Source organism: Hippopotamus amphibius, chromosome 7 (genome assembly GCF_030028045.1).
Source record: "Hippopotamus amphibius kiboko isolate mHipAmp2 chromosome 7, mHipAmp2.hap2, whole genome shotgun sequence".
Lineage (NCBI taxonomy): Eukaryota > Metazoa > Chordata > Mammalia > Artiodactyla > Hippopotamidae > Hippopotamus > Hippopotamus amphibius.
This window is the reverse complement of record NC_080192.1, coordinates 69,327,166-69,350,217: the sequence shown is the minus strand read 5'-3', so window position 1 is coordinate 69,350,217 and position 23,052 is coordinate 69,327,166. Positions and strand designations below refer to the sequence as shown.

General features: G+C 53.9%; 1 protein-coding gene across 1 annotated transcript; it reads right to left on the bottom strand.

The window, feature by feature from the left end:
• Positions 1-7,979: 7,979 nt before the first annotated feature.
• Positions 7,980-14,945, bottom strand: SH2D6 (SH2 domain containing 6). Its single transcript, XM_057743355.1, has 16 exons — positions 14,779-14,945; positions 14,613-14,638; positions 14,222-14,256; positions 13,776-13,846; positions 13,548-13,686; positions 12,835-12,956; positions 12,154-12,214; positions 11,665-11,687; positions 11,213-11,270; positions 10,757-10,835; positions 10,574-10,604; positions 10,419-10,443; positions 9,916-9,974; positions 9,586-9,669; positions 9,279-9,437; positions 7,980-8,633 (listed from the first exon to the last, which is right to left on the bottom strand). The coding sequence occupies exons 1-16, from the start codon at positions 14,779-14,781 to the stop codon at positions 8,517-8,519; spliced, it is 1,092 nt and encodes a 363-aa protein (XP_057599338.1). The 5' UTR covers positions 14,782-14,945; the 3' UTR covers positions 7,980-8,516.
• Positions 14,946-23,052: the final 8,107 nt, after the last annotated feature.

Genomic DNA, 23,052 nt, shown 5'->3' with positions numbered 1-23,052 from the left:
CAACTACTGAAGCCCAGGCGCCTAGAGCCCGTGCTCCGCAACAAGAGAAGACACGACAACGAGGAGCCCGCGCACCACAACGAAGAGTAGCCCCCACTCACCGCAACTAAAAAAAGAAAACCCACACACAGCAAAAAAGACCCAACACAGCCAATTAAATAAATAAATAAATAAATAAATAAATAAATAAAAGGAATTTGGGGGAAAAAAAATGACCTTCTACCAACAGCAGCAGGTGCTACAGACACGGGCAGGATGTGTATTTCAATGTGGCTTTCCACCTCACGTTTGATTTACTAATGATTCGTCTCAGGTTGAATGAGACAAGAGGTTCACAGAGGGACTCCCGGTTCTGTTGCTCTACCCAGGGCCCAGCTCCAGTGTTTGGGATTTAAAGTATCCTTGAGAGCTGCTGACACCTCTTCTGTCCCTGGATCCTCTTAGGGTGCAAAAGTGTACTGGAGGGGGCAGGAGTTTGTTTTGTTTGTTTGTTTGGTTGGTTGGTTGGTTGGTTGAGCCACGTGGCTTACAAGATCTTAGTTCCTCCACCAGGGATCGAACCCCTGCCCCCTGCAGCGAAAGCGCAGAGTCCTACCTACTGGACAGCCAGGGAATTCTTGGCAGTCTAAGTGCCATGACAGCTCCCCTTCATCTCCCTGCTTCCCAGAGCTTCTCAAAAAGAGTGCGTGGAGTTTAGGGGTCCTCTGGAGGGCCCCCATCAGCCCTCCTCACTTTCCAGCTCTCTTACCAGCCTCCTGCTCCAAGCCCATCTGGGGCCAACATCTGGGATGTCCAAAGAGCTGAGCTGAGGGCACAGGAAAGGTGACTTGAGAAGGGACCAGAGCAGAGCAACAGGCCTCAAGGCGGCCTGGATCAGCCCTACCTTAGCACTTCTGGCCTCCTGTGGACTCGGTTTCTAAGTCCCTCTCCCTCAGTTCCTTTCCATCTCCAGGCCTTATCCCTAGCTGAGGTGGTGCTAAAGAAGAAAATGTACAACCCTTCCCTCAATCACAGACTCCTCTCCCCTCCCTGGGCCTGAATCTCCTCATCTACAGCGTGAGAACACAGGACAAGACGGCCCACGGCTCCCCAGCTCAGGTGTCGTAGGAGGCTATGACATCATTCTTTAGCCAGAAATTGGCTTCCTTTGATCTTTTCCCCCTACTCAGCCCCCGCCTTGGTGCTTGTTCTGGATTTTTCTGCTCCGCATCGATGACCTTCTGTCCTTCTAAATTCTAGGCCACCTTGACCCTCTTATTATCTCGGCGACGAACACTTGGCTCTTTGAAACCCATGTTTGCCTTTTATAAACTGTATCTCCTGGGTTATCATTTGATCCAGAATGCACTGCAGACAGGACCGCTTCTCCTCCCACAAGCAGCACGAGCGAGCTCAGTGGGAGGGCAGACCTTGTAGGGCCGGGCAGGAAGCGGCTGGTGGGGAGCTGTGGAGGGGCAGATAGAGCGGATGGGGGAGGCAGGCCAGGCGGTGACAGAGACACGACCCCAGGCAGTGTGTACCTGGCCCCGGGCCCTGGGGAGCTTGGAGAATTGAAGCTGGAAAAGCCCTTGGAGGTTATGTAACCCAACCATCCCATTCCTCCTACCCAATTTTAAAGATGAGGCCCAGGAAAATCAAGTGACCCGAAAGAAAATATAATTTAATACCCCCAAAGAAGGAACTTGATTTCTCTTTAAAGGACAGTCCACTAAATGGAATCATTTTACTCCAGGAAGAGCTCACTTCTCAGGTGGTGTTTTTCTCCTTTTTTGTCACTGACTCTTGACATCCTCATTGTGGGTCCTGGGTGTCTGAAGACCAGACTCAGAAACCACGTTCCTGTAGTCCTCTGCGCCTAATGCTCCTCTCTAGATTTGCACAGTAAAGAAAGGTAACATCTGGGAGAATTTAGATTAAAAACATTTCAAAAATGACCTCAGCGGGACTTCCCTGGCAGTCCAGTGGTTAGGACACCAGGCTTCCACTGCATGGGGTCTGGGTTCAATCCCTGGTCAGGGAGCTAAGATCCCACAAGCCGTGCAGCATGGCAAAAATAAATAAATAAATAAATAAGTAAATAAGTAAATAAATAAATAGTTGTTTAAAAGTAAATGATCTTAGTATCCCCATAGATGTTCACTAAAGCCATAAGGGCAGTAGAATCACAGACACTCTGAGTGGTGAGGGCAGGAACTCTGCTGGGGTCCCTGGATCAGGGCAAGGATGTCCACTCTGCTGAGTAAGGCCAGGACAGGTAAGTAGGTAGGTAGGTAGGTAGGTAGCCAGCTGGCTCCTAGCATCCTTGGCACATGAGGAGGATTCTGGGAGTATTGTTCCATGGAGAAGGGCTGTTTTTTATGACCCTTGACTCCAAGATCCTTAGAGGCTGGGAGTGAAGGTGGAGGTGGGGAGAGTCCTTCAGTAGATGTGGAGAAGGGAAGAGATGCTGGTTTGGTATCTGGCGCATAGTATACACCTGTCAATAGTGGGTGGAACGTGTGCTATAGTTTATAGTGGCTCTAGAGTCAGCCAGACCAAACTGAATTCTGGTTCGACCACTAACTGCTCTGTACTTCACACAAATCCCTTGATGTCCCCAAACTTTAAGGACACAAGTGTCTGTACCAGGCAGGAAACTTCTTTACAAATATCAGAAGTCATACTGCCACTAGCTTAAACCAAAAAGGAAATTTCTAGCTCACGTAGCTGGGAGGGGCACTACAGCAAAAGCCAGGACCTTAGGACAAGACTCAACATCTCCGAGACTGTCTTCCTCCTTGTCATTGCCTGACTTTTGCAGACAGGCTCTGTCCACATGGCAGGGAAGATGGCCATTTGCCGCCCAAGCTCAGGTTTGGGGAGAAGGCTTCTCTCTCTCTCAGCATCAATATATTCATCTCAGAGAAGGATTTGATTGGTCCTGCTTTGGTCCCAGCCAGACCTAGGTCACAGGCCTGGTCCTATCGTGGGGGAAGTGGGTGGTGTTACCAGGAGGAGGAGGAGGGTGGGAAACAGAGGTGGGCCGAGAGAACAATAATTATAGTACCAACAATGCCTACAGATCACATGTGTATATGTGTGTGTATGCTGGGGAAACTGGATTCAGGGAAACCCCTGATGATGGAGCACACAGGCAGGACCACAACCAGGCTTGGCCTGTTCACAGTTAGGACTATTATGAGGTACCAATCATTTGGCCCTACTACGTGCCATGTTCTGTGTTAGGCTAAGTACACGTTATATATGTATATTATTTCTTATTCTCACAACAGCCCTAAGAAGTAGGTATTATTAGCCCTGTTTTAAAGGTGAAGAGACCAAGGTTAAGATCACACAGGCAGTGAGTGACAGCCAGATTCAAAGGGACTTCGGCCCCCAGATCCCATGTTTTTGCCCTGGGATTTATTTTAATTAATTAATTTATTTATTTTTGTATTTTTATTTTATTTATTTTTTCTTTAAGAACTTTTATTGAGATACAATTGACATACAATAAACTGCATATATTTAAAGTATACAATTTGATAATTTTTTTCTTATTAGTAACGTATGTATGGGAATCCCAATCTCCCAATTCATCCCCGCCAACCCCGCCCCCCACCACCGGCCCCGCTTTCCCCACTTGGTTTCCATATATTTGTTCTCTACATCTGGCCCAGGGATTTATTTTTACTTATTTGTTTAGTAAGTTAGTTAGCTATGGCCACACCAGCAGGTTGTGGGATCTTAGTTCCCAACCAGGAATTGAACCTGGGCCATGGCAGTGAAAGCACCGAGTCCTAACCACTGGACCACCAGGGAATTCCCAGACTGCCTCTTTAGAAACGAAAGTGAAAAGCTTGCTGGCCAGTTACATAGAGCACATTCTGAGCCCCACAGGTGTAATTTTGTCTGAGGGCAGCCACGCTGTCAGGCCCTTCCTGGCTGCACACCTCCTTGGCTCCCCTTGCCCTATAGGCCAGGGTCCCTAATCCCAGGGCCGTGGACTGGTACCTGTCTGCGGCCTGTTAGGAACCAGGCCACACCGCAGGAGGTGAGCGGCAGGCAAGTGGGCAAAGCTATATCTGCCCCTCCCCATCGCTCCCCATTGCTTGCATCACCCCCTGAACCATCCCACCCCCCCATCTGCGGGAAAACTGTCTGCCACGAAACTGGTCCCTGGAGCCAAAATGGTTGGGGACCACTGCTATAGGCCCTTCTAGGCCACTAGAGACAGCAAAGCACTCTGGGTAATCCATGCATTTCTTCACCACATGGCATTTCTTCAAGACTTGATCCCCCAGTTGGTGACCCTGCTTAGAATTTTCTAGAGTCTAGCCTGCTGGGTGAGGGGAAATGGAAAGGAGAGTGCTTGGAGGGTGACTGGCGTGGTAAAAAACAAAAGGGTATCGTCTCTCCCTGCATCACAGAAATATCTGCAGCCCTAACGGTTCTCCCTGCCTCTGACCCATCAGCACTTCACAGCTGGAGCGATCCTCCCAAAATACCATCCCTCCCGCACCCACTCCGGCTCAGAGTCTCAACGGCTCCCCTGTGCTCACACTCATCTGGACCAAGCCCCACCACCAACGTGTCCAGTGTTCTCTCACCCCTGTCCCTCACGCTTGGGAAGGCAAGAGACGTAGGACAACAGGATGGCCATAAACTCTATGTGGCTATTTGAATTTACATGAATTAAAAATGAATTATATTATGGTTAAAAATTCAGTTCTTTGGTCACACTAGTCACATTTCAAGTGCTCTTGCGGCTAATGGCTACCACACTGGACGATGCAGATGGAGAATGCTCCTGTCATCACAGAACGTTCTATTGGACAGCACTGGGTTAGATTTTTCTCTTACAACGGGAGCCCTGATCAAGGAATGGTATGAGCTTTAGAGGGATCCAGGGTAGACTTGACCTATTCAGTGAATAGGTCTTTCAAGAAATTATTCGAAATTACTCTTTCAAGAAATATTTGGCACCCACTCTATTCCAGGCCCTGGATACACAATAGTGAGCAGTTGAAGCAGTTGGTCCTTTCCTGGGAGTGAAAAGGCAATTGTTCCTGATGTGTTAAGTGCCTGAGCCCAGGCTGGGGGAGCTGGGAAGGCTTCCTGGAGAAGGGGATATTTAAGCACAGACCTACAGTCTGAGGAGGCACTAGTGAGGCTGACTCGTGCTCCAGACCATGTTCTTTTTGGCCCTCTGGGTCCCTTATCACAGACTGTCCCCACTGCCTGGACTGCACCTCCTCTCTTTTTTCCCCAGGGAGGGAAGGAATGAGACTAGTTCCCTTAAAGTCAGTCCCCCAGCTGGGACCAAACAGCGTCACTGTTGGCCACTAACTCCTGAGCTCTGTGCTGTAGCCCGTACTCCACCTCCCACAGGCCACGTGGCTTCAGAGCAAGGTTAAATTCAGGACGTGCTAAGAACAGGCTCCGGGGTGGAGGGCTCCTCCAGAGAAGTCAATCCTGCACATCTGGTAAGGGATGCAGGTGCTTGATTGCATGTGCTACCAAACTCAGGTTCAGCTGCTCGCTGCTCAAAAGCTAATCATTTGAGAGGCAATTGTCAGTAGAAAGGAAAGATGCGTTAATCAGAAAAGCCAGCAACCTGGAAAGATGGTGGACTCGTGTCCAGAGATCAACTCTGAAGAGTGTGCTGAGCCGTGACAGTTTTAAAGTGAAAAATTGGGGGGAAGAATCTCAGTGAATCATCGAGGCAGGAGGTTGGGTTCTGCATCCTTCTCCACTGAGTGCAGCCTGGCTGACTCTTTCTTCAGATGTTATCTTGCCTGCGTGATCTGCCTGTGGGATTGCTAAGGGGGCGTTTGGGCGTAGAGAGCTAGTCATTTTTTAACTGTTCAATTCTTCATTCTTACTTCTTTTCATCTAGGAAAAGAATAAGCAGGTTAGACATGGTGTGCATTCAGGGGAGGATAAGTCAGGAGTTCGTCTTAATTGCTTAGTGATCTCATTCCTATAATTGGGTTCTTTTAAAGTTAGAGGGGAACAGAAATGGGCAAACGTGAAAGGGGCAAAAAAGCTGCCTTCAATTTCCCACTGTCAAACATCATTCCATTTTTATGGGACTGGGGCAAAGGTCCGTCTTCTGTAACTTCTTTACGCTGAAAGAGAGCACGGTATTCTCAGAGTGGAAGATTTCAGCATGGGTCCACAGCATCTCTTGGCTGATAATTTTACTTGCCCACTTACCTATATGGGCAGAGCAAGCTACAATTATTTTGATGCCCACAAAAATATAGATTATTATGAGCAAAATGTTCATCCTGGTCTCTTCAGGCCAGTTCTTGGGATCGTTCTAGGCATAGATCTAGTACTGTTCAAGATGGGGCAGCTTCTGTCATGGGTACAGTCTGGTCATCATGCAGTTAGCATTTTTCCTCTGGTGGCAGTTGCAGTATCTGTAAAACAACTCAAAAATGTGCATCCGATTGAGTCTACAATTCTATTGTCCTATTCATTAACTGCTTGGTTTAGTATTGGGTTGGGGCATGGTGGGTGGGGGGGAGGGGGGGCGGAGGGCACTGCAGAGTTCTAATCTTTTCCATTTGTGCCCTGAGGCCCACCCCAAGGTGGGCCTCCACTCTCTCCGGGCCTGAGTTCCTGCCTGAGTCAGCCTGGGGAAAGTGTAGGGAGTGGCCACTCCCATCCACCGCCTGGAGGGCGCCAGGGCTGGCTAACAGAGCCTAAGAAGGCTGTCTTGGGGTCCTATCCCCTGCTCTGCTAGAGCCCCGAGCTGCTAATCCCCCCACACAGCATGCACGGCAGTGCCCACCCTCACCCCGCCCTGTGCCAACTACCTATCCTGCTCCTTCTCCTGGTGCCCTGGCCGAAAATTACACCTCTGCTGTAGTAAACACTGAAAGCTGCAGTTCATTGACCCGAATTCACATACATGTTTATTTGGGAGAGAAGGGCCAGAGTGCAGCCCGTTAGGCCCCGCACGGTCCTCCCTTTCCACATGGACCGCCTCACTCAAACCTCCCAAACGCAGCATAACCGGTAAGGCACCATTATCTTCACCTCTGTTACAGGAATTAAGGCTGGGAGAGGTAATTTGCTGGAGACATCAGTGGTGAAGGCCACCATCAGCACTCCCCGGCCCAGCCTGGACCCCACAGCGTCCACCCAGCCTCGCGTCTGCACGTCACCCGCGTGCCCTCGGGGCCGCCCTCCCTCACCACTTCCCCGGGGCTCCCGCCCCCCGCGCGCCGGGAGGACTCGGGCTTCCCTGCCCGGCCTGGGCGCGCAGGGTCTGTCGGGGCGGAGCGGGGCCCCGGCCGGGGGCAGGGGTCCGAGCCCTCCGTGCCAGCCCGGGCGCCGGCGGCCGCTGAGCCGCCCTTTGTTTCGCGGCTTCTGCGGAGTCACGGTCACATGCGCTTCCGGCACGGGGTGTTCCGGGCGCCCCGCCAGCGCCCGGGGACGCCCCCGCCCCTCGACCCCGCCCGCGCGGGGCCGCCCTCCTCCGCCCGCCCGCGGGCCGCCGGCCTATCTCGGAGCCCCCAGCCCTGGAGCCTCCCTCCCGGGCCGCGCTGCTCGCGCAGCTCTGCTCCGATGGCCTCTCGTCTTCTCCGAACTCCGCGTGGAGCCTTCCATAGCGGCCTGGCGCGTTCAATACCCAGATGTTTCCTGGGGTCCGGCGTCTCCCCGACTCCAGACAACACCTAATGCGCAAAAATCAGGCGCTTCCCTCCCGGATGGAACGCCGTGCGGTATATGGGTGGTGGACGGGTACCGAACTCCATTTTCATGGGGTGGCGGAGGAGCACCGAGCTTCTCTTCTCCCCCATCCCGACTCCCACAGACAGAAGGAAACAAAACAGCCACCAGGGCGGCCGCCACAGACCATCTCAAGGCCAGAGCCCCAGACAGGGGGCAGAAATGGGGCTGGCCCTTCCGTCCTGGCCTGGCCGCCCCGGCTTCAGCAATCCCATCCCAGGCTGTGCCCTGGGACGCTTGAGAACCCCGGCGCCTCATGGAGGCCATCTCTGCTTCGCTCCACAGAATTCAAGAATTCATTCAACAAATATTTATTGAACGCAAACTATGTGCAGGGCCACCAAGTCCCTCCCAGATGCCAGCCCCGTATTAAGCCTCCTACAAAATGTGAGAGGATTCTCTTTGTGTCCAAGCGTCGCCCGTACTATCCCCCTGAGGCTCAGCTTCCCCGGGGAGGTCTTCACTCAGAGCAGCTTGGGAGGCCGTGCCTGGGGTCCCTGCCAGTCCCCTGCGTCCCGGCCTTGGAGATACAGCAGGGGGTGTCAGTGCCAGGCTCTGGGTGAGCATGGGGTGGAGTCTTAGGGACCCTTTCTGTCTCTGGGCGATCCTTCCCAATGCCTCTCTGGGGGGCTTGCAGGGACTAGGGCACAGGATGGGGGGAGTGCACTGGGCGGGGGAGACCCGGAAGAGGAGAGGGGGACAGCGCAAGGAGCAAGCTATGGGGCCAGCGCGGGGGGTGGGGGGGTGGGGGGCTGGGGGGTGTGGAATGTGCACATGCGCTGTGGCGTCCGTCAGGGCTGGGTGGGGAAGAGCAGGCAGGTGAGCTGCCGGCTGCCGCTGTGTCTGTCCACGAGCAGCAGGGGGTGCTGCATGTGGTGCTGGACCATGGCGGCCACGGAGGAGAAGAGCTGGACAGGGAGGCAGAGCGTCAGTGAGTGCCTTGAGCCTCATGCTGGGAGAAGCTCCCTGAGGGAGCTGGGGGGCTCTGGAGAGGGGGCTTGTTGCCGTTTTCCTAAATATTTTCTTTCCTCTTTGCCCCATGAAGCTCCACTGCATTTTGCTGCCCAATCCCTGGCCTTTCCTGTGACAGCACCCGTGGGCATATTGTTGGCCAGACTGCTATTCCCCAGGCCAGATGAAATAACTTTGGGGCCTCTGCCCGGGAACCCCGGGGTGGAGAGCTGCGTGGTGACGGTCTCTAGTTCACAGTGTAGCAAATGCTGGGTGCAAAGTTGAGTCCTTGGTACAGGCAAGAATCTGGAGTACCTGGGCCCTGTCCTCCTCCCAGCTGGGTTCGTACAGGTACAGATGCCCCCACCTGGGCCCCATGCAGACCGGGCCCTGCAGGAGGGGTGTCTCCCCCAGATCAGAGTGGGCCTCTTCTCAAAGCACAGGCTTCTGGGCAGGAGTTCAGGGCGGTGGCCACCGAGATTTCCACCCACTCCAGAAAAAGACAAAACTATGGAGTTTTCCCCCGGGAGACGTTCCTGGCTGGGCCCAGGGCTCCTCTGCGGCACCTCGCCCTTTAGCGCCCTCCCTCCTACAGCACCCACCTCCTCGTGGTTCCTGCCCTCCCGGCCCAGGGCGTAGTGGCGCCCGCCATCCAGCCGCCGGATGGGAACATTAAAGACCCGGCCATGGAGAAGCACTGCCAAGGTGAAGGGCTGGGAGCCATGAGGGCCGGAGCTGGGGCGCACGGTGTAGGCTCCGTCCTGGGGAGGAGAGCCCATCCTCAACCTCACCTTTCAGCTGCAGCCCTGACTCCAACCCCTGCCCGGCTGCTCCTGCCCACTCAGCCAGCCACAGCCTCGGAGCAGAAACGGTGTCCCGAGAAGGTCCAGGGGGTCTGAGGCAGCCCACCTTTTGGAGTCGGAGCAGGGCACTCTCAACAGCGTGGCGGTCGCAGTTCCCTGAGTACCAAGGCTGGCCCAGCAGATCGCCTTCCTGTACGTACACACGCAGGGGCTCAGCCATGTGCCAGGGCCCTGGTCTGGGTGGGGAGCAGAGAACCCCTCCCCAGGTTGCAGTTATTTGTGTTCATGTCCTCTCGAGCAGAACAAAGATGTGTCCATGCCTGGAGCCGCACACACATGTCCGGGCTGGACACCCGCCCCAGGCGGCTCCTGGGTGGGGCCTCTGGCTCTGCTCCCACCAGCCTCCCCTACCAGCCCTCTCCCAGCCCCTCCTCACCTCGGCAGCTGAGTCGTTCTGGGTGGCAGCTACAGAGGAAAGAGAGGCTCTCCTTCCTGCTGGAAGGAGCAGATTATAGCCCTGGGGCTGGAAGGGGATTAGGCCAAGGAGGCTTCGGGCCCAGCCGGGTGGGTGGGGGAGGTCACAGGGGGTGTGCAAAGGCCTGAAGCTCAAAGCAGGACACCCAGTGCTTCACCCCTCCTCTCCTAGGGCTCTGGTAGGACCCACCAGCTAGGCCACATGTGACCTCCAAGTGAGGTGTGACTTTAAGGTACAGGTTGGGAGCATCCTGATTTGGTGCAGACCCTGGAAAATGCCCGGGGCAGGGGCGGGCCGGGAGGGGAGTGCTCTCAGACCTGCTCTCAGCTGGAGTCAGAGCTGCAGGGACCCCCTCAGCAGCGTGGGGCGTGGCGGGCTGGGAGGCAGTCTGTGGCCTGCAGGACTGTGGTTGGGGGGGGCCCTGCACGAGTACTTGGGTTCACACTGACGATGCTGGGACTCACCTTTAGAGGCGGCATTAGATGCTCCCTGGGACACAGGATGTTGGGTCAGAGGAGCTGGGCCCTGCTCCTTTGGGCCGAAAGTCCCACCCTGAGCCTCCCTCTCTCCCTCCCTCCCAGCTCACCTCCCCCCACTCCTATGACCCCCAGCCTCTTACATTCCGAGCTTCCTGGGGGGCTATGCTGGCCCTGTGGGGAGCAAATTGGGGAACAGAGCTCTTTACCTCCTTCAAAAGAAAAAGTCCAGTGACCCGGGAGATCCCAGGGTCAGGGCTGGGGAAGCCTGGGTGGGCTATTCCTCCCCCCGTCCCCCCCCACACACACACACCTGCAGCACTCACCTGGGCCCCACTGATGTCCTTGGTAGAGGAACTGGAGGCATTAGGACTTGGGAGCTCAGAGTCTGAGTCAAGGCCAAGACTAAAACAGAGAGGGCAGGCTGAGCTGGGAACCAGGCAGGGGAATCCAGGTGGCTGGGGCGGAGCTGGGGACAGCTGCAGAGTCTCTGCTTCTCTACAGCCTGGCCTTTAGGGAGTCTTTCCAACCAAGCAGAGCCCTGTCCTGGCTGCAACAGCTGGGAAGCCCCCCCACGGCCCTCGTTTGCTCTAAGGGGGTCCCCTCCTTGGCAGGCACCATGTGGGTCAGCCTGGACCAGAGGTGTCCGTGTGGGTGACTGAAGGCAGATGTGTGTTGGTGGGGGTGCTGAGAGAGGACAAGGGCAGAAGATGGAGCCAGGAGACGCATTGTGCTGCAGAGGACCTCAGGGCAGGACGGGCTGCGCAGAGGGAGGGGTTCACCTGGCCCAGGCTCACACTCCAGGTAGATGCCCTCATCCGGCTTTGTAGGGCCTGGCACCTAAGGTAGGAAGGGACACAGGGGACCCAGGTTTGACTAGTGAGTGGGAGGGAGGATGAAGTCTTTCCTTGGGGGAGATACTGGCGCCTCACCCCCCACCCGCCACAAGGTGGACCTGGAGTGATTGGAAGTGCTCCTTTGCCCGGAAGAGGGCGCCCAAGAGCACCTCCCCGTCCTTTGCTCAGAGAGCGTGAGCATCCAGGAAGAGCTCTGGGCGAGGCCCTGCCCAGAAGGACACTGGCCGGCGCCCTGCCGGGGCCTGTGGCAGAGGGGGAGGGGCTCTGCTCGGGGCCTTTCCCCTGGGTTTTGGGGATATTTCCTGGCCCTCCCAGCGCCCCTCACCACCACCACCACCAACTTCCTAGCCAGGATCCTAGCGTGAGGGGCCACTCACCGCTCCGACTGGTGCACCCGGCTCTGGGAGGAAAAGGAGAGAGCCACCAGCCAGCAGCAGCAGCAGGGAGAAAGAAATTCAGTGAAACTTAGGCTGAAAGAACAGAGTATCCTTGGAACGTCTCTGAAGGGCTCTTCAGAGCCAGCTTTGACGTCCCAGGAGAAAGCCAGCCTCACCCCCAATCGTCTTACTTCACGCCCCTGGAGTGCCCCTCGTCTGACCCAGGGACCTCAGCAGGTGCAGAAGGGCCCCGGGTGTCAGGGACTCTGTGACTTCAGGCAAAGCATGGAGTGTCTCGGGGCCTCAGTCTCCTCCCAAACTGCCTGCCTTAGGGGGGGACTGGTGGGTAAAGATGAGGACCAGCGGGGGGTGATGCGGCTACAGGGCAAAGCATGAGACGGTGAGACCAGCTCCACTCTGCCCCCAGCCTCGTAGGGGTCAGGATTCCCCTTCTCAGGGTGGGCCTCAGAGATAGGACATCCCCATTACCTCGCCTCCCAAAGGGCCTGCTCTGCTTCGTGGCCTCTGGTGGGCTCGGCGCTGCCTTGGGCTGTGGGCACAGTGAGGGGACATGAAGGAAAATCGGGTGGGGGGTGTGGAGGGGAGCCGCAGCATCGGGAGGGCAAGGCTGGCCGGGGTGGGATGCCAAGGGACTGTGTCTATCGGCGCAGCTTAAAACACACTACAGCAAAAGTGTTCGTGTGCAAAGGAGGTGACCCTCCTCTTTGCCTCTTTTCTGTGGCTTTTTCTTTGTGGTGAATCTCTCCCAGTTTTTCTTTTTATTCCAATAAAATAGACGATGAAAGGGGTAGATTTCAAAGCCCACAAACGGGATCATGGCGGGGATGAGAGCTGGCAGTGACTGGCTGCTCAGTGAGGGGTTTCTTCACTGCATAGGCAGGGAGGGCTCCTCAGGCCTCAGGGTCCGGGAGGGGCAGAGGAGGTTCAACATGCCCCCCCCGCTCCCCACCCCCACTCCCCTCTCCTGGCCCAAGTGAGAAGGGCGAGTCTTGGGTGATGCGGATGGGGAGGGGCAAGGACCAGGCCGGGCAGGTGGGAGGAGCCGCTGTTGACAGGGCTCTGGCTTCTGATGCAGCTAATTTTTCAGGGGCCTCTTGAATGCAGACGTGGGGGAATTTTGCACATGAGATGCCTGTTAGCTTTACTCACTGGGACGTGGTAGCCTGGGGTGGGGCGGGTGGGGAGGCTGTTCATGATCTCGGGCTGGGGCGGCGGTGGTGGTGTGGGGGGTGGTGGTGGTGACGTGGGAGGGCCCAGGGGGCCACAGTGATCTGGAAAAGACCCCGAAGATGGTGACTCGGTGGGTTCCTCCCACGTAGGTTCCCATGTTCCTCCCGCCCCCCACCCAGCCACTATTCACTCCTCCCTTCCTCACTCCCCTCTGTGCTCTCTGGCTTCCCGACAGCCCCATCTCCATGGCAACTGGAGGCCGCCAGCTTCCCTGCCCCCACCTGGCCGAGCCGGGAGCTATGGAGGTGGGATGCCAGCAGCAGCTGGGGCTCTCCTGGCGTCCCTACCCTTGCTCCAAGATGTGCTGGGATCTCAGAGGGGGAACGCCAGGCCCCAGGGACCCTGTCAGGCCTCCTGCTTTCCCGCTGTTGCCTTGGTTACACTGCCCCTCCAGGCTTCTCTCCCCTTCCCACTCATCCTCCTTCCCTTCTCCCTTCCTCCCTCCCTCCCTCCCTCCATCCCTCTCTCTCTGCCCAGCCAAGAGGCCTCAGTGACTGCCAGCTGAGGCCTCCCCTCGCTGCCCCTGGCCAGACAGAGGGAGACGAGGCAAGGCTTGGGCCCTCTTCCCTTGTGGGGACCCTCCCGTCCTGCCTGACCACCCAACCTCCCTGCCTTAGCTTCCTAGCCCTCACCCAAGTACAAAGAGTCCTCCTTAGTGCCAGGAATGCAGGCGCGGGCGCGGGCTAGGTGGCGGAGAAGAGTCTCGCTGGGGGGCAGCTCATATTTGTCCTCCTCCTCTTCCTCTTCCTCCTGGGCTTCCGGGAGGATTTGCTGAGCACAGGGAGGATGGAGGAGATGCAGGATCAGTGGTGGCCGCTGCCTCTCCCTGCCCCTCACCCCGGCTCAGCAGCTGGACTTACCCTGTGTCTCCAGATCCCGGGGGCAGCCAGAGGATATGGGCAGGGGTCATCTTTTCTCCCAGCTGGGGAGTCTGGACAGAAGACTGGTAAGACTGGCCTGTCTCCTCCCGGCCCAGCTCCTCTCTAGCACGGTGACTTACTCTCGCCCCCAAAATATAATAAACCATCTGCACTTTTACAGTGGCTTCAAAGAAACCATTGATGACGGGCCTTTCCAGCACTGCAGCAGGACCAGTGAGGCATTTTGCAGATAAGGGGGCCTCACAGTCCGGTCCACCTATGCCAGTCCCCCACCCCATGCAGCCCTAATTCTGACCAAGACAGATGGAAGAGCCAGGCCCCAGTGACTTAGCAGTGCTAGACTATGATGGGCAGGAGGTGTCCAGAGTCCTCAGGGGAGACTCCACTTGCAGGGGCTCCTACACCTCTGGGGAGTGGTCACTTACCTGCACATCTGGAGGGTGGAAGGGGTGGCCCCAGCCTGCAATCAGACTCTAGTCAGCTCTGCCCAAGGGTCCCTGAGTTTGTGTCAGCCAGACCCTCTACAAGCCGGGGACATTCACATCCATGACAGTGTGAATGGCATCCCCTGGAGTTGTGGGACAGCAGCCTGGGGCCAGGACAGCAGGAGGAAGAGTCGAGGAAGAGCTAGTGCCTGTGGGAAGCCGGCAGTGGGGGAGCCCTACTGTTCCCCGGGGGTGGAGGTACATGAATGGTCTCACTGGGCATGGAAGGGCCAGGCACCCCTCTAAGGATAGCTGTGCCCAGGAAAGGGGCAGTGGGGTGGAAACGAGTGGAGGGCAGAGGAAAGAGAGGAGCCCGAGCCTGAGGACTCACCTGGCCTTGCTCCTGCTGAGCTTGTCCTGGAAAGAGTCAGGGAGGAGAGTAAAGGGGTGGTCAGTGCAGCTGGGATGAGTCTCCCTGCCCAGAGTCCTGGGCCCCCAGGCATGGGCAGGTCTGGGCAGGTCTGTGCAGGTGGGGCTGCCCCAGAACCAAGTCTCACCATGGCTAAGGTGAAGAAGCTGTGCCTCCCCAGGATCCAGGTTCTGCCACAAATGGCCTGGGGACAGGGGCCCTATTGTTCCCATCATTTGCATCTTGCAGGCAGCAGGAAGGTGGGCCGGCTGTGGCCTCCAACCCCAGACCAACTTCGTCCATGCCACTCCCAGGGCTCAGCCCCCAGCTCCCCTAGCCTCCCCCCCTCCTTGCCTCCCACAGCTGCATCTCCAGCACCGCCCCCCTCCCCACCCCCCCCCACGAAAGGAAACGCTCCCTCCTCAATGCCCAGGCCCGCAAAGCTGGACCAAGGGCCCAAAAGCTTCCTGGTCAATGTCCCCTCCTCCCAGAGACTCAGACTCTACCCAGGAACAGAGAAACCAAGCCTTTTCCCAGTCCATAGAAGACAGGGGATGAGTGGACGTTCTAATGAAAAAAATGTCTCCCTGCAGACATTTTTCTTAAATCCTTTGTGCCTGCTGTCATTTTTTTTTTTTTTTTGTAAAGTTAATAAATGATATAATTTAGGGAAGTTTTAGGTTCACAGCAAGATTGAGCAGTAAGTACAGAGAGTTCCCATACTGTGTTCCCCTCACACCCACAACCTCCTCCCCTATTGACATTTTGTATCACAGGATACTTTCGTTACAGTTAAACCTGGATTCATACATCCTTTTCACCCAAAGGCCATAGTTTACATTAGGGTTTGTGCATGCTTGGTGTTGTACATTCTGTGGGCGTGGACAAATGTATAATGACATATATCCACCATTCTAGTATCATACAGAACAGTTTCACTGCCCTAAGCATCTGTGCCTTGCCTATTCTCTCTTCCTCCCCCTTAACCTCTGGCAACAACTAATCTTTTTAGTGTCTCTTAGTTTTGTCCTTTCCAGAATGCTGTATAGTTGGAATATAATCTTTCAGATTGGCTTCTTTTGCTTAGTAAATATACATTTACATTTCCTTTGCGTCTTTTCACGTCTCGATGTGCCTGCTGTCATTTGCTGGTGAGTGATGATCAGCGATCCAGGAGATGGAGGTTGGTGAAAAGCTCAGAAATACGCACTTGTATTCAGTTTGACAGCATCCTTTTTTGATGGATGTCGTTATTCATTCAGTAGGTAGTTACTGAACATCCACTATACACCAGGCACTGTTCCAGGTGCTGAAGGTGCTGTAGGAAAATTAAACAGGCAGGCATCACACATGCATTTCCTCACTGCATTCTCACAATAGCTTCATGATGCAGATCCTAATTTTATCTCTGCTTTTCAGATGAGGAAAATGAGCGTATTAGTCAGCTCGGGCTGCCATCACAGAGGACCACAGGCTGGTGGCTTAAACAACAGAAGTTTATTTTCTCACTGTTCTGGAGGCTGGAAGCCCAAGATCAAGGTACTGTCAGGGTTGGTTTCTGGCGAGAGCTCTCTTGCTGGCTTGCAGACAGTCAGCTTCTCTCTGTGTCCTCACATGGCCTTTCTTCTGCGAGAGAGAGAATTCTGGAGAGAGAGAAATTTCTGATCTTTTCTAATAAAAACACCAGTTCTATTGAATCAGGGCCCCGCCTTCATGACTTCATTTAACCTTAATTACCTCCCTAAAGGCCCCCCTCTCCAAAGACAGTCACACTGGGGGCTAAGGCTTCAACACATGAATCTGGAGGGAGATACAATTTAGTCCAGAGCACTGAGACTCTGAGAGATGGAGTGACTCTCCCAAGGTCATACAATTAGTGTTGGAGGTGGAATTCAGTCCAAGGCTTACACAACCCAGAGCCTGTCCACTAACCACTGGGATTCCTGTACCTCATCTAAGGTTGCAGTCCTGACCCTCCTTTCCTGTGATGAAATTAGAAACATCGGTAACCACTGGTTTCCTTAAGGAGCCCATAACTTCGTGGTGCTGTTACCCAAGTGGATTCTGGAACTCTGACTTCTGAGAAGTGTTGAGGCAAAAAGAAGGGGCAGGGCCTGGTGACTGACTCTGTTTAGACCAGGGAATGAGGGAACACAGATGAGGGTCATGAACGTAAGATCCTTCTAGGGCACTGTAACTTTCCTGTGGTTATTATTTTGGTGATGCCCTGGCTGTTGGCACAAAGGAAAAATGAAGGCCATGCACTTGCATCTTTGGAGGCCATGGGCTGGGGGCACTGGGGAGAGAGCCCAGGGTTGGAGCTGGCCACAGACTTCAAAGAGGAAGGCCAGAGATTCCTGAGACCTGCAGGCAAAAGGACACTTAAGAAGCTATGAACTCAGCCATAGAAAAGCATGAAGTAACTCCCTTTACAGAAACATGGATGGGCCTAGAGGTTATCGTCCTGAGTGACGTAAATCAGACAGAGAAAGGCAAATACCATATAACGTCACTTACATGTGGAATCTAAAAAATGGTACAAATTGGGAGTTCCTTGGTGGCCTAGTCGTTAGGATTCCGGGCTCTCACTGCTGTGACCTGGGTTCAATCCCTGGTTGGGGAACTGAGATCCCACAAGCCATGGCGCAGCCAAAAACGAAAATGGGGGAAAAATTTTAAATAAAAAAATAGTACAAATGAACTTATTTACAAAATAGAAACAGACTTACAGACATAGAAAACAAACTTATGATTACCAAAGGGTAAAGAGGGGAGAGGAATATATTGGGAGTATGGGATTAACATATACACACTACCATATATAAAATAAACAACAAGGATTTACTGTATAGCACAAGAAACTATATTCAGTATCTTGTAATAAACTAAAATGGAAAAGAATCCCCCTAAAACTATATATATATATATATATATATATATATATATATATATATATATATATACACACACACATATACGGCCACATACATATAAATGGCCAAATCACTTTGCTGTACACCTGAAACTAACACAATAATGTAAATCAACTATACTTCAATAAAAAAGAAACTATGAAAAGTCATTGGAGGGACCTCCTAGGTGGAGCGGTGGTTAAGAATCTGCCTGCCAATGCAGGGAACATGGGTTCGATCCCTGGTCCAGGAAGATCCCACATGCCGAGGAGCAACTAAGCCGGTGCACCACAACTACTGAAGCCCAAGCACCTAGAGCCTGTGCTTCACAACAAGAGAAGCCACCACAATGAGAAGCCCACACACCACAACAAAGAGTAACCCCCACTCATTGCAACTAGAGAAAGCCCATGGAGCAATGAAGATGCAACACAGCCACAAATAAATAAATAAATAAAATTAAAAAAAAAACTCATTGGAGTGGCTTAAAGGGGACCCCATTTCGTGTCATGGGAAAAACTGTAGAAAGAAAAACAAAGAATCCAGGCTTGCAGTCAGAGACAGGGGTCTCCTCCTGACCTCCACTCCCCAGCTGACGTTCGTTCCACATTTGGACCATAAGGCAAGGGGCAGCTTCCCTCACCAAGGGGACCTCCTGTCAAAGTCAGCAGGATGCTCTAGACACCACCCTGCTGCAAACCCCAAACGGAGTGGGTATCCCAGTCCAGCCTCCTCCCCCTCCTCCTTCTGTGCAGGGCTTTGCATAGGCAAATGCCAGGGCCTGGGTAAGGGAAAGAGCCCCAGGCAGAGGATGGAATCCATGCCTTCTGGGTGGGGGCCACCGGCCTGGGCAGATCAGGGAGGAGGGGATGGAAGGAGGCTGTCTCCTGGCTTTGTGTCACTGCAGCCTGCCCTGTAGCACCACGCTTCCTGCCAACGGCACAGGATTTGGACCACCTCTTTCTCCGTCTTTGGCGCAGGATTGTTTTGTGCACAACCATAGCTATTCCCTCGGGATGAATTCCTAGAAATGGAATTGCTGGAAACTCACATTTTGAAGGTTCCAATGCCCCACTGTCTGCCCGCACCCAAGTGCCAGTTTTATGGTCCTTCCATAGCACACAGTGATTCTCCACATATTCCGGATCTCAGCTGCCTGTCTCCAGTAAGAGCAGGCCATCATCTTCAGGCCCAACATGGTCTAAACCCACCCTAAGAAAACAAACAGCTCTCTAGAGCACTGTTCTCCCAATTGGCATGATCACAAGAATCACTGGAGGGCTTGTTAAAAGCCTTAGATTCCCAAACCTTCCCTGAGATCTTAAGAATTGGATATTCCAGGGACTTCCCTGGCGGTCCAGCGGTTAAGACTCCGCGCTTCCGCTGCAGGGGGCACGGGTATGATCCCTGGTCTGGGAATTAAGATCCTTCATGTGGAACTAAGATCCCACATGCCGCAGGGCGCAGAAAAAAAAAATTTGGATGTTCCAGGAGGGAGGTGGGAATCTATATTGTTTTAAACAAGCATCCTAGATCAGCAGTCCCCAACCTTTTTGGTACCAGGGACTGGTTTCATGGAAGACAATTTTTCCATGGACAGGGCTGGGGTGGGGGTGGGGAATGGTTTAGGCGGTAACGAGGCAAATAAACCTTTGCCTGGTGGCCAGCCGCTCACCTCCTGCTGTGCAGCCGGGTTCCTAACAGGCTGCGGACCCGTAACAGTCTGGAGCCCGGGGGTTGGGGACCCCTGTCCTATATCAATCTTATGATCAGTCAAGTTTTGAGAAACTCTGCTCTAAAGAAAACATTCTGAGATGTGACTCCTGGACATCTTTGGACATCTTTAGAAACGCATTCAGCCTGTAGCTCAGTGGGAACACGGGGGTGGCCAGCAGAGAAGAAACGTGAGCCAGACCCTGCTCTCTGGGGGCCCCTCTGAGTGATGGAGAGGACAGGCCCTGGGAGATGTTCACTCTCTCTGGGCTGCAGTTTCCCCCTGTGTAAATGGGGCTGTGAACAAGGCACTCCTCCTGGCGCTTCTGTCCAGTGAGATGGAGCACATGAAACACACTGCACATGCACGGTAAATATCAGCTCTCCCTGAGGATGTGGTGCCTTGGTCCACGGAGTTGTCGCTAGCAAACAAGGAAGGTGGGCAAGGCTGGCTGGGGTCCCTGGTGTGAGTGACGTGGGAAGCATTGTGAGCAGGAGGGGGTGGTTCCTGAGGACCTGGTGGAGGACAGGTAAGCAGGCTGTGGCCAGGGTCTCAGAGGTGGGAGCGTGCAGGCTCTGGAGCAGGAGGTACTGAGATGTGGTGGCTGAACCCCTACAGGCTCAGGCTCTGCCTTCCCGCTGGCTGGAGCGCTTCCTGCATTTGGGGCCACCCCCACTGTATGAATCCTTGCCTCCATTCACAGAGGCCTTCCCAGCCTCCCCTGCAGCAGGGCTGCAGGCATTCTGCCAGTCAGATGCCCACATGCTGGGCTTTGTATCCAAATCAGTCACCAAGAGGAATCCACCCTGGGGAGAGGGTGACAGCTATATCCTGTTTCCAGAGGCCAGAGGCCAGGGAGGCTGAGACCCCAGTGGTACCATCCAGAGCCGGGATCAGCAGTGCTGGCCCAGAGGTGCCTCCACCAGGCCAGCTTGGCCATGGCCTTTGGGACATTGTTTCTGGTTGGTTCTCTAGTCCTCCTGGAGATGTAGCAAGCTACAGAATATTTGTAATAAATTATTTTCAGCCTAAACTAACTAGGGTGAGTTTCTTTTACTTTCAGTGAAGAGCTCTAATTTAGAGATACAGCATCAGTGGGCTCACCATATGAATACCAACAATCCCACACTGTGAGGCCAGGTAGAGGTGTTTCATGGGAAGGGAAGACCAGGTAGAAATAAGTATCAAAGCTTTATATTTCTATACTCTTCAGGCTTTTATATGACAAGCTTTCCTTACTTTTATAATCTAAAAAAAGCAGTGGGGCTTCCCTGGTGGCGCAGTAGTTAAGAATCCGCCTGCCAAGGCAGGAGACATGGGTTCGATCCCTGGTCCAGGAAGATCCCACATGCTGCAGAGCAACTAAGCCCGTGCGCCACAACTACTGAGCCTGCGCTTTAGAGCCCATGAGCCATAACTACTGAAACCAGTGCGCCTGGAGCCTGTGCTCTTCCATAAGAGAAGCCACTGCAATGAGAAGCCCTCGCACCACAGCAAAGAGTAGCCTCCATTTGCCGCAACTAAAGAAAGCCTGTGCACAGCAATGAAGATGCAATGCAGCCAATAAATAAATAAATAAATAAATAAATAAATAAATAAAATAAAAATTTAAAAAGCAATCAATACAGATTAAAAGATAAAAAGAAGGAAAGAAAAGAAGGAAGGAGGGATGACCTGGATTCCAGCCACAAGGAAGCACCGGGAGAAGGACAGCCTAGGGAAAGTTAGGGCCCTGGGAGTGGAGGGGTCAGTCGAGGCCAAGGGGAGGCCCTGGGAGGGTGGGGCCACCACAGAACAGCCAAGTCCCCTCAGCCAGAGAAGTAGGGGGGGCAGATGGGGGAAAAGACGAAAGCATAATGATAAGACAAGGATTCTTCTCCCGGGACCATGGAAATCCATCTGGGCAAGTGAAAGTACTGGGGTAGAAAGAGGGAAGGAGGACTTTCTGACCATGAGTTAGGGTCATGTGGAGGCAGGGAGGGAGGAAGGAAGGAAGGAAGAAAGAGAGAGAGAGGGAAGGAAGGAAGGAAGGAAGGGAGGAAGGAAGGAAGGGAAAATGGGAAGGAGTGGAGAGCAGGTTCTGTGAGGGGTGAGGGAGAATGAATGAGTCCTCAGGATATTTTTACCTGAGCAGGTGGTCCAGTTGGAGGCCCAAGAAGCTCCTAGGGAGCCTGAAGCCAACGGAACTGCCTGTGGTTGGGTTAAAGTTAATGTCGGGGGCAATCTTGAAGGAAGGTGACTGGCAGGAGGGAGAGAAGGGGTCCTCCTGGGCTGAGGAGTGGAGGGTGGGGTTGGGGCTGGTTTAGCCTAAGCTGGCAGAGGTCGCTCCTCCTCCCGCCTCGCTGCCTGCCCAGGCCTGCTGACTCGGCTGATTCTGGTGGCGGCTGTGACACGTGATGGAGGCCTGACAAACAGACGACACACAGACCAGCCTCCTAAGAGAAGTCTCTGGCCCCTGTCCCTCCCTGGTTCACCATCATTTATTGCTGCAGCAATAATCAGAGGTTTGTGACAGACCCTCTGTCCATCTCCCTGAAAGTAGATACAGAACTCGCTGTGTAGTTCATGTTTTTCTGGGGGGCAGCGCACTAGTTTTCTACAGATTCCCCAAGGGTCAGGGTTGGGACTGGAAGTTGAGGTTGGCCTTCTCTGGCCTCTAGGCTAAAGTGCACAACCCGGCACCGCCCTCCTCCCCTCTGCCCTTGCCAGGCTGCTGTGTCTCTGTCCCACACACCCTGCCCTTCCTTGTTCTGGAACTTTTGCTCACAACAGATTTGGTCATGATGCAGCTCTGCCTGGAACCCTTGCAGGCCCTCCCCTCCTCCATGGCTCCTTGAATGGAGACAAAGTCTTCTTGCTACCTTCTAAGATCAGCCCTACCTCCCTCTCCAGCCCAGCCCTTCCATTTTTCCCCACGGACTCACTCACACTCACCTTCTCTCTCTGTGGTTCCACCATGACGGGGCCCAGGTGGCCCATTCCGCACCCTGCTGACTTAAGGAAATTTCAGTTTGGGGAAATTTAGATCTTTACTGTCCTTACAGGATATGACAAAGAGGGAGGGCACTCTTTTTTTTTTTTTCCGGGCTGTGCCGTGGGGCTTGTGGAATTTTACTTCCCTGACCGGGGATCGAACCTGGGCCCTCAGCAGTGACAGCACAGTGTCCGAACCACTGGGCCACCAGGGAATTCATGAGAGAGCAGGGTTAAGTATAGCAAAACACAGAGGAGAAAAGAAAGAAAGAAAGAATGAATGAACGAACAAACAAAAGAAAGAAAGAAAGAAAGAAAGAAAGAAGGAAGGAAGGAAGGAAGGAAGAAAGAAGGAAAGAAAGGGAAAGGAAGGAAGGAAGGAAAAGGGAGGGAGGAGAGGAGGCAGGGAGGGAGGGAGGGAGGAAGAAAGAAAGAAGGAAGGAAGGGAGGAAGGAAGGAAGGAAAAAGGGAGGGAGGGAGGGAAAGGAAGGAAAAAGGACTCTCTTATATGTATGTTATACTTCAAGAATTTTTACCATCCCCCCCCAAAGTCCACTGTCATGGACTGCAACTGGCAGTCTTCACAGATGGTGCAAGCGTCCTGTCCCCCTCCCCCAGACCCCAGCCCTCTCCCTCCACCTCCACTCCTTATCTTGCAGATCACCAGAGCGCCTTCGCTGCCTTTAAACTTGATGCTTGAGCCTATTGCCCAGATTCTGCCTTGGGAAATCCCAGTAGGTGTCCCAGTAGCAAGAAGCCTGGGTAAGGTGGGGGCAGGGTGGCTGCAAACACTTACAATAGTACCTGGCTTCGTTCATCCCTT